General features: G+C 38.9%; 1 protein-coding gene across 1 annotated transcript in view; it reads left to right on the forward strand.

The window, feature by feature from the left end:
* The window catches only part of KIAA0825, a gene marked incomplete at its 3' end in the record, with an annotated part of 180,580 nt that overhangs the window by 99,401 nt on the left and 64,702 nt on the right, over positions 1–16,477 (forward strand). Inside the window, exons 7-10 of the mRNA XM_080924848.1 lie at positions 5,080–5,174; positions 10,080–10,307; positions 11,740–12,005; positions 13,382–13,532. Coding sequence (XP_080780974.1) covers positions 5,080–5,174; positions 10,080–10,307; positions 11,740–12,005; positions 13,382–13,532 — 740 coding nt within the window. The remainder of the gene's footprint in view (positions 1–5,079; positions 5,175–10,079; positions 10,308–11,739; positions 12,006–13,381; positions 13,533–16,477) is intronic.

Below are 16,477 nucleotides of genomic sequence, written 5' to 3' on the forward strand. Positions count from 1 at the left end.
ACATTAGTTTTGAAAGTACTATATGCATACCATAAAGTGTTTGACTAAACCAAAGGATATATACTTAAGATAAAATTACATCTTTTTTCTACTTGTACACATTCTGGAAACAACTATATCTACATATGTTCTTATATTAAAATAATAAACTGTTATTATATCCTATACAAAATAACAAACTGTTATGTATATCCTATACAGAAGTTCTACTTATTAACAAATAAGAAAATTCAGAGAGAAGAGAAGGAAACAAATTCTTAATCATTGCCTATAAAGAAACCAACTAGGACTAGAAAATTATCTCAGTCATTAAGAGCACTTGCTCCTCTTCCAGAAGACCTCAGCACAGTTCCTAGCACCCACTTTGAGCAGCTCAAATCAGCTAGTAATTTCTGTTTCAGGTAATCTACTGCCCTCTTCTGTATTTGGCAGGCCCTGCATGTATGTGATATACATACACACATACACTCTGGAATACACACACACTGAAAGAATAAATCTTAAAGGGAAAAGTAAGAGCCAACCATTGTAGATGTAATTGACCTATACAAGTTAAGGCAGGTTAAATCCAACTGTGAGAGAAAACTACACACACAGTAGAAGTATATACATAAACATATAACTAGATGAATATTCATAAGGAATATATTCAGTAAGATGTCGATCAATGCCAGCATTAGAGTGCTGCAGGCATATATAAGATACAGAGCTTCTATACATGCATAACTTGATGAAATGTATGTGCTCATCAAGTTCATGTTTCCTACACACACTGAAGCATCTTCCATTGATATATGTAGTTTAATCAGATTTTCATTGATGGACGTTCTGGTGTTCTGCACTTCATTTGTTAGCATGAGGTTATGGCAGATATAAGTGTCTTACACTTGGGCTGCTCTAGCTGGAAGATAAGTTTCTTATGTGCAGTGATTAATTAAAGCCACAAACTAAAGATAAGAATTGTAAAATACATGTCTGATAATGAATTTAGATCCAAATATGAAAAGAACCTTTAAAATTCAACAAGACAAGAAGCAAACTGATTTTAAGACACATCAAAAAGCTGAGCCGACATCTCACAAAAGATGACAGATGGTGACTGACTAAGCATATGAAAAGATTCAACAAAATAGTACATGACCATCGGGATGCATATTAAAACAAGACATTACTGTACACCTATTAGAATGGCTAAAATCCAAAAATGCCAAAATACCACTTTCTGTCATATATGTAGCACGGAAGTAACTATATTCATTGCTGTTAAGCATGTGAAATGATACAGCAGCATCTTTGCTAGTTAGTTTGGCGCTGTCTTCCAAAGCTAAACATAGTCTTACCATATGATCTAGGAAGAGCACATCCAGGTATCTATCCAAATGAGTTGAAAACTTATGTCCATACAAAAGCCTGCCTATGAATGTTTATGGCAGCTTTATTCATTATTGCCAGAAATTGGAAACAACTAAGTTCTCGAGTAGGTGAGCCGTTAAACAGTCTGTGGTATATCAATACAGTGGAATATTATTCATCAATAAAAATATGATTATCAAGACACAAAATGATATGGAGGAACCCAGGATGCGTATTGCTAAGTAAAAGAAGGCAATCTAAAAAGATTTCATACTGTATAATTCCAACTATATAGTGCTGCCAATAGACAAAACTATGAACATTAGGGCCTTCATTAACAGGGAAAGGGGGAAGGAATGGTGCATAGATTATAGAGGGAGATCTTTAGAACAACGAGACTTTTCCATGTGACATATTAGTAGAAGAGACATGAAAACACAGACTTGATAATGTCCACAGAATTGTTTGGCATAGAGACTAAATCCTGAGGGACACTGTGAACATACATAATATTGTCTTAGTTCGTCAGTTGTAGCAAATATAAAACATCATTGCAAGATGTTAAACATAGAAGAACTTGGGGGTGGAGAGATAGCTCAGTAATTAAAAGTACTTGCTGCTGAAAGAAACAAGAGACCTCAGGAAGTAGGAAGTGAGGAGTGTCCTCCAGAATGTACCAGAGATGTGGGAGGTGAGAAACTCTCAGGACTCGAAGGAGGAGACCCTAGATGAAATGTCCTACAGTGGTGAGAGGGAACTTGTAGAGCCCACCTCTAGCAGAGAGACAGGGCATCAAGTGAGGGATGGGGTTGCTACCCCACAGTCAAAACTCTGACCTGTAATTGTTTCCATCTGAAAGAAATGCTGGGATGGAAATGGAGAAGAGCCTGAGAAAAAGAAGGTCCAGCCCAAAGGGGGATCCAGCTCAAGGGGAGGCCCCAAGGCCTGACACTATTACTGAAGCTATGAAGCCCTCACAAAAAGGGTCCTATCATGACTGCCCTCTGAAAGACCCAACAAGCAGCTGAAAGAATGAGATGCAGATATTTATACCCAACCAATCAACAGAAGCTGCTGATCCTGTGGTTGAATTAGGGAAAATCTGGAGGAAGGTGAGGAGGAGGGTGACCCTATAAGAGGACCAGCAGTCTCAATTAACCTGGATCCCCGAGATCTTTTAGATACTGGATCACCAACCAGGCAACATACTCCAGCTGATATGAGGCCCCCAGGAGAGGACTACCAGGTCAGGGTGAGGGACCCTGAGGGCTTTTACAGTCCCACACTCTCCTTACAGCTTGCCCCTACCTCCTGGAGATAAGACTAAGCCATGTTCCATTCTCCACCCACAGTAATATTCTTGAGTAAAGAAATCCTCAGAATGTAATGATTGACCCTCTCAAAAGCCTCAGAGTTCAAATGTGTGCCATGTTTGCTAGCCAATAGATTCAAATGTCAATATGCTTAGCCAATAAGTTTGAATTGTAATCTTGCTGATGTAACCTGTGCCCCTAAAAAGTATAAAAACTGCTTGCTACAGCCATTCAGGGTTGCCTTCCAGTCACTCGCCATGAGGGGCTGATTGAGGGTTGACCACAACACACTGGAAAATAAAACTCTTGCATTTGCATCGATCCCTGATCTCTCGCCTTATTCAAGGGAGTCTTCAGGTAGTTAAAGCTTGATTCGAGTCTTACAGGGGTTCAGTCAGAGATGCAGCTAACTCTCAAGAAACTGGAGGCCCCAGGAAGTTTAGAGGTCTGGTGGGGTTGTTGGAGTGGGGACATCCTTGTGGAGTGGGGAGGTGGGGTATGAGATATGAAACACTTGGAGGGTGGAAACACTTGGAGGGTGGACCGGAAGGGGAATAAAATCTGGTGTGTAAAAAAAAAAGTAAAACAGAAAACATTGAATAAGATCTTTTGTATTTTCATCTTGGATAAAATAAAAATAAATGAATCAGAATTTAAAATAAAAAAAAAATACCACTTGCTGCTCTTGAAGAGATCCAATATGTCCTTCAAGGGAAGGCCTTGGTGACCTTTCTTTCAGTAGGACTCATCCATTAACTGACCTACCACATCCTAATAGCTCCAGAAGCTAGAAACCAAGGCTTGAACTTGCTGGTTATTTGGACACGTATCCAATCAGAAACGGAGGTGTGCTTACATAAATAGGTGTTTCTTTACCATTCAGGGTACACAAATGTTTAAATTAACTTTTTCATCAAACAAAACATATTTCTTTCTGGCAAACTCTATTCTTTAGAAAAATATTCATAATTAAATTCATAGAGCCACATTAAGGAGGAAAATGTTACCTATCTACGAGATGAATTTATTGGTCAGATTTCTACTGAAGAAACCCACCAATGTGGTTTGCTTAGAAAATACATAAAAACTAATGTTAGGATCCTTTACATGCTAAAGAAAACTGGGATTATAGTATGTATGCTAACTCCAAGCCACACAAAGGCTAGTGCTAAATTACTCATGTAATCAAACTATGATTAATATCTTGATGTTAAAGTGGAACTTTTTTTCTTGTATTTATTTACTACATTTTGAAGGTCTCTTCTTCCACCATGGGAAAAAGTGAGTTTCTTCATTACAAAGCATAACATTGTAAAAATAGTTCCATTTAAAGAGTTAGTGATTATGTCATGTCTGTCTCAGTGTTTGTGTTCTTCAAATTAACTATTGTTGGTAATTACTAAGAACATACCTTTTCTCCTGATATACTGTTATTTTTCTTTGCATTTTGTTCTTTACTGATGATGTTGATGTTGATGGTATGTGTATGTATTTCTGTAAATGTGCATGTGTGCAAATACATGTGCATGTTTTTATGTGCAGTTAGAGGCTACAAGTCAACATTGGGTGTCTTTCAGCTTCTCTCCAACTTACTTAAATTTTGCATTTGGGTTACATTTATTGTGTGTGTCTGTGTGTTTTTGTGTGTATGGGAATGCATGTGACACAGCACACATGAGAAACTGTAAGGGACAACTTTCAGGAGTTCTTTCTCTCTGTTACGTAAGGTCATGAGGACCAAACTTAGGTCATCAGATGGGGGCCTTTACTTGCTATACCATCTTTCAGGCCCACCAGATTATTTGAGACAGTCACTGAATCTGGAACTTTACAATTTAGCTACACTGAGACAAATGATCTTTGTTTATGTAGATTTATGTGCAGTTTTGTCAAATAATAATATAATTAGCATATACACTTCATTAAGTTGTATATTGAAAGGAATCTGTATCTTGTATATGTCTATATAATTGTAATACTGCCACTAACCTACATCTTATTGACTATATTCACTATGTATCCACGTATGTACCTGCTTATGTGTATTTATCACCTGTGTATGTGCTTTTCTATATAATAAATGTGTGAACCACATCTACAATAATTGGTTCGTTTTAAACGAGGTTTTTTTGTGTAGTATGTATATATATGCTATAGTATATGTATGCACGTCACATGAATGCCATGCCTGGGATGCATTCAGGGCACTGACCAGAGAGAACATCACATCTCTGGAACTAGAATTAGAGGCAGCTCGAACTGCCTGGAGTAGGTATTGGGGACAGAACCTGGGTCTTAATGACTTAGCTGTCTCTACAATTCTGTTTTTCTTGCTTTCTTCTTTCTTTCTCCGTTCTTCCTTTCTTTTGTTTTTAATTATTCCCTTTGTGTTTGCTTCCTTCTCTTTCCTTAGGAATATTGGAGAAATCTAATAGGGCCGTCACAGTAGGAAAACATATAGCAAAGGAAAACAGTACTCCACCAGAGCCATTACTTCCAGTAAAGGAGGTGAGAAATTTTATTTATATACAATATGATTGCCTTTTTGTGGGTCTATTGTGAACCAAAGTATCTACCTTTTCTCTTTTCCTCAAAATAAACTTGATTAAAATTTTCTCAGAAGTTTTAGGCAAAAATTTAGAAGTATTATTGTCAAGTAACTAAACAATAGATGCCAATAAGGATGTTGAGGAAATAATCCTTATCCACTGTTGGTGGGAATTGTAGTTAGGTCAGCAACCATGGAGATCAGTGTGGAATTGCCTCCAAAGAGTAAAGAGATGAGTGTATCCATGTGCACTTCCTGTGTCTCTCTTTGGTGTACACAAGGAAGAGTCTAGGTCCTCACACATTAGAGAGAGCCACTTGCTCATCTTCATTGCAGTCTCCATTAAAAATAGCCAAGTTACAGGGTCATCCTCAGTATCTGTCAGGTGAATGGGTGGATAGAAACAATGTGGGATATATGTTTAATCACTCATAAAGCAAAAGAATGCATATGCATGGTACATAGTTGTTGAATAGTTGTTGAAATGTGAGGAAATGGAGACGATAGGCTGAAAGGACGTGACTATTGACCTGATCTTTGTTTACTCAGTTTGTATGGAGTGAGATTATTATATCAAGTGAGTAAGTACGTAAGACTCAGACAAATAGATAGTTCCTCTCAAAGTGTGGATTCCAGATGAGTCAAGACTCAACAAGACTAGTGAGTGAAGTAAGGAGAAAAGAAAGGATGAGGGACAGTGGACATGATGAAAACACCATGGGTAAGGCTCCGGGGACCTCATGACAGAGCCCATTGATGCTTCCAAGTGATCGGAGCTAATAAGCTAAAAACACTGTTTGCAAACACAAAGTTGGGTCATTTTTCTCTTGCACAGTCAAGTTCATGAAATGCTATAAAAACAGGAGTCAAGGAATTTTTGTTCCCATATTGGCTCAGGACCTGTATGTTGAGAGTGTGAACCACAGATAATTATTGAAAAGAGATAATCATGTCTACCAGGTTGTCTTACTTTCTGGACTGTAGTAATGTCTGTATAATTTAAAACATTGATAAAATACTGGAGTGCAGAAGTTTTGGGAAAAAAAATGTAATTTCTTGCCCTTCACCTGTGTGAGGCTCTGGCCATTTTGTGACTTTTGGTGTTGCACTCTGACCACACCACATTCTGCATATGGCTGCAGTCCCTTCTGTTGACTGTGGTTCCCTGCTGGGCTGTGCTTCAGTTTCTGCTTAGCCTCTCTGGTATTCCTTCTCTGAAGTTGCCAGGTTTTTACCTTTGCATCACTGTAACAAATACCAGAGAGGAGGAACTTAATCAAGGAAGGAAGAACAGCAGCGCACTTGTGTTATGGTTTCACATTTCATCCTGTCCTGGAGTAGGAGGAGCAGGACACTAGAAGCAGCTCAGAGCCTGTCAGCAGGAGCCTGAGGAGACTGCTCACACCATTATGACAAATTGAGGGCAGGGAGTGACACAGGAAGCATCCAAAATTAGCACAACCCAAAACCATGTCCTCAGTGATCTGCTTGGTACTACTGCGCCCAACTTCCTAACCTTTTCACAGCCTCCCCAACAAGAGCGCCTTCGGGGAGCATGTGTGAAACTTGTGCCTGTAGATCAGTGGTTCTTCCTTTGGCAACCCCCATGTTGTGGTGACCCCAACCATAAAATTATATCCTGTCTACTTCATAACTGTAGTTGTGCTACTGTTATGAATTCTAATGTGAATATCTAATATGCTACCCCAAAGAGTACCACCCACTTATATAGCATATAATCATAACAGTTATCATTATATTCTTCCTTTTGGAATTCTTCCAGTGGTTTCTGCTTTCTCACTTAATCCTTATTCACGGTGTAAATATTTTAAAAGATCAGCTTCTGAGTAGCTTGACAACAGTTCCCCAGCTCAGAAAGCTTCAACCACAACAGAGCATCGGTGAACTCAGCATGCATCTAGCATTGGGTGACAGAAGATAGGATTAGGTAATTCCTAACTTGTGCACTGAGGGCATAGGCACTCAGTTCCTCCTTGTTTTCCTGGATTAACTCACAAATGTTGTTTATTTTAAGTGGAACGTGTGTGACAGCAAATATCAGATGGAAGAGAAGAAATAAACAACCTTTCATGAAAACAAACAGACTTTTAGAAGATGGTTTCACTGAGGACAGGTTTTCGGTTTTCTTTGTAAGAGCAGTGATTTATGTCTTTGTTTCTTATATGTTTCCACTTTCGTGTGGAGAATTCGTGTGGAGGAGCAGATTACAGTCACATATCAATTACCACAGGAAAGGATAGCCCTAGGTATGAGCAGAAGAGAGGAGGAGGAGGTGACTCTAGCCACAGCAACCGGATGCAAATTTTACCAAACATGTTCTTAAATGTACAAAAGATTTTAACGAATATCTGTGCTTCAATAGAGAAAGAAGCAAAAAAACAAATGAGGGCCTTTGTTTGTTTTTGTTTTTAAAGAGGTAGTTTTCTTTAAGGTTTTTTTTTTTTTTTTTTTTTTTTTTTTTTTTTTTTTTTTTTTTTTTATCATAAACACGCCCCAACAAGTTACTGTTATGTCACAGGAGGTAATTTTCCATCTCTAACGACCTAAGTTTGATACCTGCACCCCAGGTAGAAGGAAAGTTCAGATTCCTGAAAGCTGTGCTCTGACCTTCACATATAAGCAAGGAGATGACAGTATTGGTTAATTGTACTCAAGTATAATTGAGATATTGCTTCCTGCTCTATGTTGATAAAGGGCTAAGTAATATTTAGGCTATACATAGTTACATTCTTACTATAGTAAAACAAGAGCTGTTATTTTGGCTACTGAGTTGTAGACTCATGAGGTATATATAAACCACACTCATTATTTTCTATAGTTACAAAAATGTTTTAAAATTTTGTTAGATTGGATATACATACAAGTTAGGCTAATGATTTTGATCTCTGTAATTCATAGGTTGATTCTCACTCATTATTGTGTATGTGTACATGGTCATGCATATGTGTGCAAGTGAATATGGATACATGCCAGGATTCCAGTGGAGGTCAGAGGACAGTGTTGACCATGGGCTTCGGGCATCAAGGGAGGTCCTCAGGTTTGCCTAACAAGGCCATTTGCCATCTAGTTCAACTAAAATATCAAGAAAATAAAAAATTCAATCAGCGATACGGGGCACAGGATCTACCTTAAAATTACTTTTATTCGTTTTACTATATGTGAGTATGGGAGTGTTATGTACACATATGTGCAGGTGCCAGAGAAGGCCAGAAAGCAGAGCACTGGACTACTGGAACTGGAGTTAAACCAGATTGAGAGTCACCTCACCTGTGTTGGGAACTGAACTCTGGTCCTCTGCAAGAGCACTTAAGCACTCTCAACTGCTGAGCCATTTATTTAGTCCCAAACCCATGGTCTTCTGTAGCTGGAGTAGGTGACCAGTTACTTCTAACAAGGTATGCTAAAGGGAACTTGATTTCTAAGGATGGATTTAATCTGTTTACTACTCATAGTTTTAGAACTCTAGAGTACATTAGGGAATTTGAAAGGCATTTACATTCACAGATCTATTTCCACATGAGACCAAGATATAAAACAGAACTAAGGCAAGTATACCAATTAGTTTTTGCCAACTTGACACATGCTAAGATATTCTGTGTAGAGGGAGGGACCTTTAACTGAAGGACTGCTTTCATCAGACTGACCTGTAGGTGAGTCTGTGAGATACTTTCTTGGTTGATGATTACTGTTGGAGAACCCATCCCATTGTCTGTGGTGCCAACTCTGGTCCTGGATTGAATAAAAAACTGAGGTGAGCAAGACGGTAAGCAACACCCTTTCACGTTTCTGCTTATGTTACTGTCTCCAGGTTCTTGCTCAGCCTTCCCTCTGTGAGTAACTGTGATTGGTATGTGTAAGCGAAATAAACCTTTCCAGCCCTAAATTGCATTTGCTCACTGTGCATTATCACAGCAATGAATGCCAATCAGGACATCAAGATAACGACGTGCATTTTTTGTCGTGTTGTTTTAAGCAAGAGAAACAACATGAAGTTCTGTTGTAGACAGGCCTTGGGTTAGTGTGAAAAGAATATGATCAAGCTATATTGCATAGAAACCTTAAAATATAAGATAACGTAAGAAGAAGAAACAACACCTTGTGAGGGAGCTGCATATGAAAATGGACTATAAAATAAAAATGTACTGTGAAATCACTAAAGGAAAGAGTGATTATGGACCAGCGATGTTCCTTCCACACACAGGGCGTGCAGACCACGTTAAGTCCTCATTGCCTGGAATAAAACTAGCGGTGCCTGCCCTTTGTGGATGGAGGGAATCGATAAAAGTCTAAGCAGGTTAAATCCTAGAGAGGTGCAATCTCTGAGAAATTTGTTTTATTGCTGTTTTCCTTTTTAGCTTCTGTGTAAACCAGAGATTAAAAAAGAAATCAAAGATTGAATATTAAATACTAACTTACATTGCAATTCATGTTAACAATAAACTGTATAAAGGTTGTAAAAATCTAATCTAGAGTTTATTAAACATATTGAATTTAAAGGTTGTTTTATGTGGTAGGTTGTAACTGTAGCTTTCAGCTCTCTTTAAAGATGGTTTTATTGAACTATACTTAAAATGTTAAATTTTAAAAAGAGTTTTTGATTAAATCCACAGAGGAATTAAAGAGAAATGTCAGTATATTGCTGTGTGTAAAGAATGCATATGTTTTTGTATATTGCTTCATTCACCAGGTAACATTCTCCATGTTGTGAGAATAGCTTTGAAGAGTATATCAGAGGAAACCTGTATTCAAAATGTTGAAAGACAGTACTTCTCTTATATCTATAACTATTGGAATATTTGCTCCTAAGTTGAATGAATATGATTTTATATACAATTATATTTCAGGTGACGTTACTAGAGTTTGGCTGGAGAAATGCATTTAAAGAAGTATCTCTTGCTATAGCACACAGCATATCATCAGCCACTGAAGGTTTTTCCACAAAAGTTCTCCAACAGGAACAAACCGAAAGGACCTCAGCTGTAAGCTACACTATGAACCTTGTAAATGTCCCACAACTTGGGCAAGAGCGTCACATATTTCCAGAGGAGGAACAACCAAAGAGAGTAGCCAAGGCAAGTATCAGATGAGGGCTCTTTAAACTGCTGCCACCTGCCAAGGCATTGCTTCATATCTGTTCTCTTCCTTTTTGTAAACATAAGGGGGTTGTAACGGCAGCCTATGAGGAAAGCACATGGTACCCAGTCCACTGTTGGTTTTCTTCTCTAATGTCTCCAGTCCAGAACCTCAAAAAGGACCTGTGTCTCTGTTTATTCTGAGGCAACCTGAGAGGGGGTCTCCCTGGATTAGGAAGTGCTGGTGGGGCTCAAATGATTGAGAAGTTTAAGAGGTAAAGGGAATACCAACTTGTGTTACAGCATTCTTTAGACCACCAGAACCTGCCCAGGCGATGCAAAGCAATTCAGTACAAATACTCTGCCTGCCATATACCCACTGTAAACTCAGTAGTCAGTGGTGGGTGTTTGTAAGAGCTCCTGTGTCCAACCTATGAGTTTGCATGGAGAGACCTATGGCTTTGGGTGCCTACGCAGCAGAGGATGGCATTCTCCTGCAACCTGCATCAATGTGAGGAGAGGTCTTTGGTCCAGTGAACACTTGTTTTTCCAGTGCAGAGGAATGCCAAGGCACTGAGGTGGGAGAGGGTGGTTGGTAGAGGGAGCACCTTCATGGAGGCAATGGGAGGGGGAAGACGGATGGCATTGGGGAAAAGGGGATAACATCTGAAATGTAAATAAAGAGAACATATTTTTTTTTAAAACCTCAAAAAACCAACCAACCACACAAACAAAAAAATCCCAAAAAATGTTCCCTAGTTTTTAACATAAAAAAAAAAAAAAAAAAAGAGCTCTTGTGTCATCCCCTTTTGTCACTCTGAGTTTCCATAGCCCTTCCTTGGAAGCCCTGCTGACTAGAGAAGAGTCTGCAAGTTCAGCTCCTTTTCCCTAAGATCAGATACATATTAAATAGGAAAACCAGACACAACACTTGTGAAATATGCTGGCCTCTTAGCAATAAGAAGAGATTACATGAAATCATTCCTGATGCTTCTGGACTATTTGGGCCCAACTGATAATTCTATGTATGTTTATTAAAATGTTTATATGTGGAAATTTCGTAGAAGAAAATTAGAGGGAATTCGAAGAGTAATGTGAAATTAATATCAAGAGTACATACTATTTTGAATTCTGTTGATTACACATCAAAGTATTGTCATGTAAAGCTTGCCCATGAGTTTTTCATAATGTCTGTCAGGTGAGCATGAGGTTTGAAGGTTGTATATAGAGAGACATCATTTTGGTATTTCCTTATTTGACATGAAACATTTAACTTTTTACAACTGAGAAATTGATTGTTATAAAGCTGTGTCATTATATATATATATGTTTGATGCCAAATTCATTATTTAGGAATTTGGCTCCATTGTACATAAATTACATGCTGCTGTCAGGATGCACATAACTCAGTGCCACATTTATTTCTCCCTAGTTTTGTTCTGACATCATGGAAACGCTTGATACAGTGCTTCCACTGGCCCTGGCCTGCCGAGATGACTCTCCTCAGGAAATGAGAGGGAACCTGGTGGAGGCCTGCTGTAAAGTGGCAACAGCTGTCCTGGAAAGGCTGCAGGAGAGAGGCAGCGAGGTCCCCTCCAGAGCGCCTCTGAAGAACCTGCATGCCATCCTGTCCTCAGCAGTGTTCGTTGCACAACGACTGACACACTATGATAATCTGATGAAAGAGACAACGAAGAAGTGAGTGTCTTTAAATGAAGTTGGTGTTCATGCTTAAGGAAACACACACTCTTCAGATTTTACAGAATTTAAATGTTGACAATAATCACTGAGGAGTGCATAATAATGGTGGATCATTTTCATCTTTCTTTATTAGGAAATGTTTAAAAGGTCAAATATGGGTCATATTAAACAAATGTGTAGATACTAACAAAGGGAACCTCTTTGTAGTAACCAGAGACACTCACAAAGAGCAAGCAAGGCTCTGCATGGTTTTATGCCAAGACTGAATTTTACCCTATCCTTTTTCTAATGTACATTAAACTGGACACATACAAAAGGAAAAATCAAACTGGTTTCTGTCCTGCATATAAACACTCGTGAAGTATCCACTTCTTGCTTCTGCCTCCAATCCAACAGGCTTGGTAGGAAATGCTGGAGAGAATAGATGCATTTCAGTCCATCGCTAGTGCCTAGGGTAAACATATTGCAGGACTTCCATTTAGTAATAAACTATCCATAATATTTGAAGAGGAAGCATCTGCCAATCTTAATCCTCATACACTAGTCATCTGAAAATATGGTATGTTTTTAGTATAGAGATGAAATTGCCATGCGTGCTACCATCGGTCTCTGTGGTTATACAGGCGTTTTGTGAAGCCTACCATGGCTCCATGAAACATGCAGATTTGCCAGTCCAGTACATCCCAAGAGTCTATGTTATATTCTCTGTTCAGCCTTCATACTCTCCTAAGCTATGAAAGACAGAAGTGTGATATAAATAGCTGAAGATAAACATGAAACAAATTGGGCTCAGTATAGGATACAGTTCTGTTATTTCTTTAATTCTCATAAGTCGTCAGATGTTGTGATTCATACTTGAATTTATAAACCAACTATGGCAGAAATCACTTTATTTCAGTACACTATCCTAAAACGTTCATAAGATAATTGGCATCTACAAAATTACAATTTCTAAAAAAATAAAGAGAGTTTGTATGAGATGTGTGCTAGCTTTACAACAGTTCATTCTGACAAGTGTATGTTGTTCTCCAGGAATAATGATAACCTAATGCCTAAATAGTGCACTGATCAGTAATAACAGGCTTACAAAGAATACTTCTAGCCTTGAATGATGTATCGACAATGCAGTTTGTCTGCAGTTGAAGTGCGTATTTGTAGAAAGCAAATGCACATTTCAAAGGACTTGAAAAACAAAGACAGGCTCCCCCCACCTACTTCTCTGTTTGGAAAGTGAATGTGGATACAGCCTTCAGCTTCAGGAGGAAATGAATGATTGATATCTAATAATGAAAACCATTTGTAGTGCTGGGGGTTGTTACCTCCTACTGCACAGGCCTTAAATCTCTGTCTCTTTGATCATTCCCTCTGAACAGACCCATGTTCCTGGTGCCTGTCCAGCGATATCAGGAATTCATCAGCACTGTACAGTTTCAGGTTACAGACTACTGCATCAGAGTTTGTGCTACGAGCATTTTACAGGATGCTGAGAGCCACCACTGGGACGACTACAAAGCTTTTTATGAGGTGTGAAGTTAAGTTTACTATTCATCCTTTTTACACAAATATGTTTTACTGCCTACCTGCTTTCTGGCTAATTAGAAACATGAGCTCCATATTACTAAAACACGAAGCCTGTTAGAATAATATTTTTTAAATATTGAATTTGTATTTAGGAAAAAACACTGTCTTTAGAAACCTGAAATAAATTAGACATCCCCTTCTGCTTACAAGTAAAAATAACTCCATTTGAGTCTCAGGATTGCAGCACTGTCTGAACCAGGGTATAATGAGATTCAACGACAACTCAGAGATAACAAGACTGGCTTGAGCCTCTGTGTTTTCTCCAAAGCTACAGTCACACGTGTCCTTGCACCTTTCCGTGGTGTGCATTTTCATCCTGTTGGCCATCATAAATGCTTGTTATGAGCATCCTTATGCTTATGCTTAATTTTTACTTCTCATTCTTAGGATGCATCTCACCACTTTGAATTTCACTATTTCCATTCGGCTTGTTTTGAAATCCTAAACATCTACCAAATGATAGCCAAATAATCCCCAACATGCCGGAACCGAGGATCAGTTAAAATTTCCACAGCCAGTGTTCCCTAGTTTCCTTTTCACTAAATCCCACAGATTATCTATAGACCACATAATGTTTGAAATTAATTCCATACAAGGGTAACTTATTTATATATCTTTCAAATTTTTTTGAACGTTTTAAAGTTTCAATGACCAGCTCATCTTTCTTAGCTTTTCCATCACACCCTTTCTTCTGGATGACACCTTACGATTTTGATTTTCTTTGACCCTCTGAGCCACTGTGGAGTGTTGGGAAAAGGAGAACTTGCTTTCACCAGCAATCACTCTTGCCGTTCCTTGGCATGACCAGTATTTGTGAATGAGATGTTATAGGTGCTATTAGAACAGGGCACCCACATCTCTCCTCTCCTTAAAGCCCTTCCCGGTGACTTTTCCCTTTGCATAAGTCGTTTTGCTAACCCAGTATACTTGGAACATTAGTGGGAGCAGCAAGCAGACAGAGACGAAGGGGCAGCCCAAGATAAGACAGTCTTGGTCTCTCCTCTCCTGGCAGGCACTGCACACTCTACTTGCCGTGAGGTAAACACAGAAGCAAAGGGAAGCCATCCTGTCTCACACTGCTTCAATATGTCCAGGTTCTAATGAACAATTTTGTATGAAGTTTTCAGTGAGGAATAGATATCATTTTGGTACACACTCAGGATGTTTGTTTCCTCTTATGAAAATCAAGGACCAGAACAGTTGTGGCTGTAAATAATAAGTGTATGAACTGAGAACCTGTTATTGGAGTTACTGCGTATTTACAAAAAATTACCATGTAACAAACACACAGCTCTTATTAGATCTTATGACAAGACTTTAGCTTCAAAACAGAAATAAAGAAACTGTTACTCTGTGATTACATGGTACTTGAGCTTCCTTATACTTACATGGTCAGCAGTTACAATTTAATTGCAGAGTTAATGGTTGTCCTTTGTGTGTAGCGGGAAAATGAAGTTATCCTGTTTTCTATTTACCAAAAATAAGATGGTTTGGGAAGCAGCCCCAGTTTTCAGCTGTTTTGACAAGCGGTGTATCTGACATGGTCACATGTCATGTATTGACTCATCTTTTCCTCCTCTGCCCCATGTCAGACCATGTTGAAAAGGTCTCTGCTAGGATAAGCGAAATAATGCACAGTTGATTGGAAATGGAGGGTTGGACAGAGACCTCAGAGAAACCGATGCCCACATGCACACATGGAAGTAGAGGAAATGGAAAGATTCTACAGGCTAGGAAGTGATGCTTGCCTGTGTTTTATGATACCAAGTAAACTAGACACACGCATTTCTATATTGTAAACATGTCAGGCTGCAGGATCTAAAGAGCCAGGCCCTTTCCACTGAAATGTTGCTCAGACGGTACAATGGGTATTGAGATTGCGTGTTTAAAATTAAGCTTTCTGTGTAGTTGACATATGCTCAATTTTAGTCACTTGTATTTTCCAAGAGTCAAAGAGTAAAGAATTATCTGTTCAGAGATAATGCTGAGAGGCTTCCATAATAGAGCCCAGATGCCTGTTGCCTGATATATAATCTAAGCAAATGCTCACATCTGTTAGCATTATAATGGGTTTACAGTAACAGATGTTTACTACAGAATACTTTTGAAATGACAACAAGCAGGGAAACAGGTCAAAAAATAAAGTCATATTTAGCTTAACACAACCCCTGCTGCTCGTATACCCATATGGAAATTGTCTTCGTTCAGGGTGTTTTTGTGCGACCTCCACAAAAGCATGAAACACACAGTACGTCTTGAGCAGAAAACCAACCTCTGTGCTAAAGGATAGTTATAAAATGAACTGGTTTTCTGTATTTTAGAATCATGGCAAGTCTTGTTGATCACACTGATGCTGGGCCACATCTCTCACCGCCAGGCCCAGCACTAGCTGGGCTCAAGGGTCCCTTTCACTTAGATCACCCGAAGCTCTGAGTCTCAAGCTTTGAGACTCCTCTCTCAGTTTGACAAGAGTTCCTACATCATACCAGAAGCCAAATGGAGAATTAGGTTTGCTTTGATTTCCTATTCTTTAATTGGGTTTTAGCCCATCTAATTGGGAAGTCAGAAACCACCTACTCAAAGTTGCTTTCTGTTTGAACTTAACTCTGATGCACACCAAGAATAATAGTTCCATTCGGTTTTGTATCATCATCTGCAAATCAGTCACTACTGTTCTCATACCTACAATACTGTAGTGATCAGTGTACCTGCCGTGATGGTGCCATGTGAAGAAATGTCTGCGTGAGAATCTATGAATTGGGGTTAAAAGAAGAGCGGGCTCCTTTTGCCTATCTTATGAGACACAGAGGGGTCTGGAATTTGTTAAGTAGCTCAGCTGGGTTTCCAGCTCACATCAGTCCTTCCTCCCCAGCCACTCAAGCTCTGGC

This window comes from Micromys minutus (genome assembly GCF_963924665.1).
Source record: "Micromys minutus genome assembly, chromosome: 11".
Lineage (NCBI taxonomy): Eukaryota > Metazoa > Chordata > Mammalia > Rodentia > Muridae > Micromys > Micromys minutus.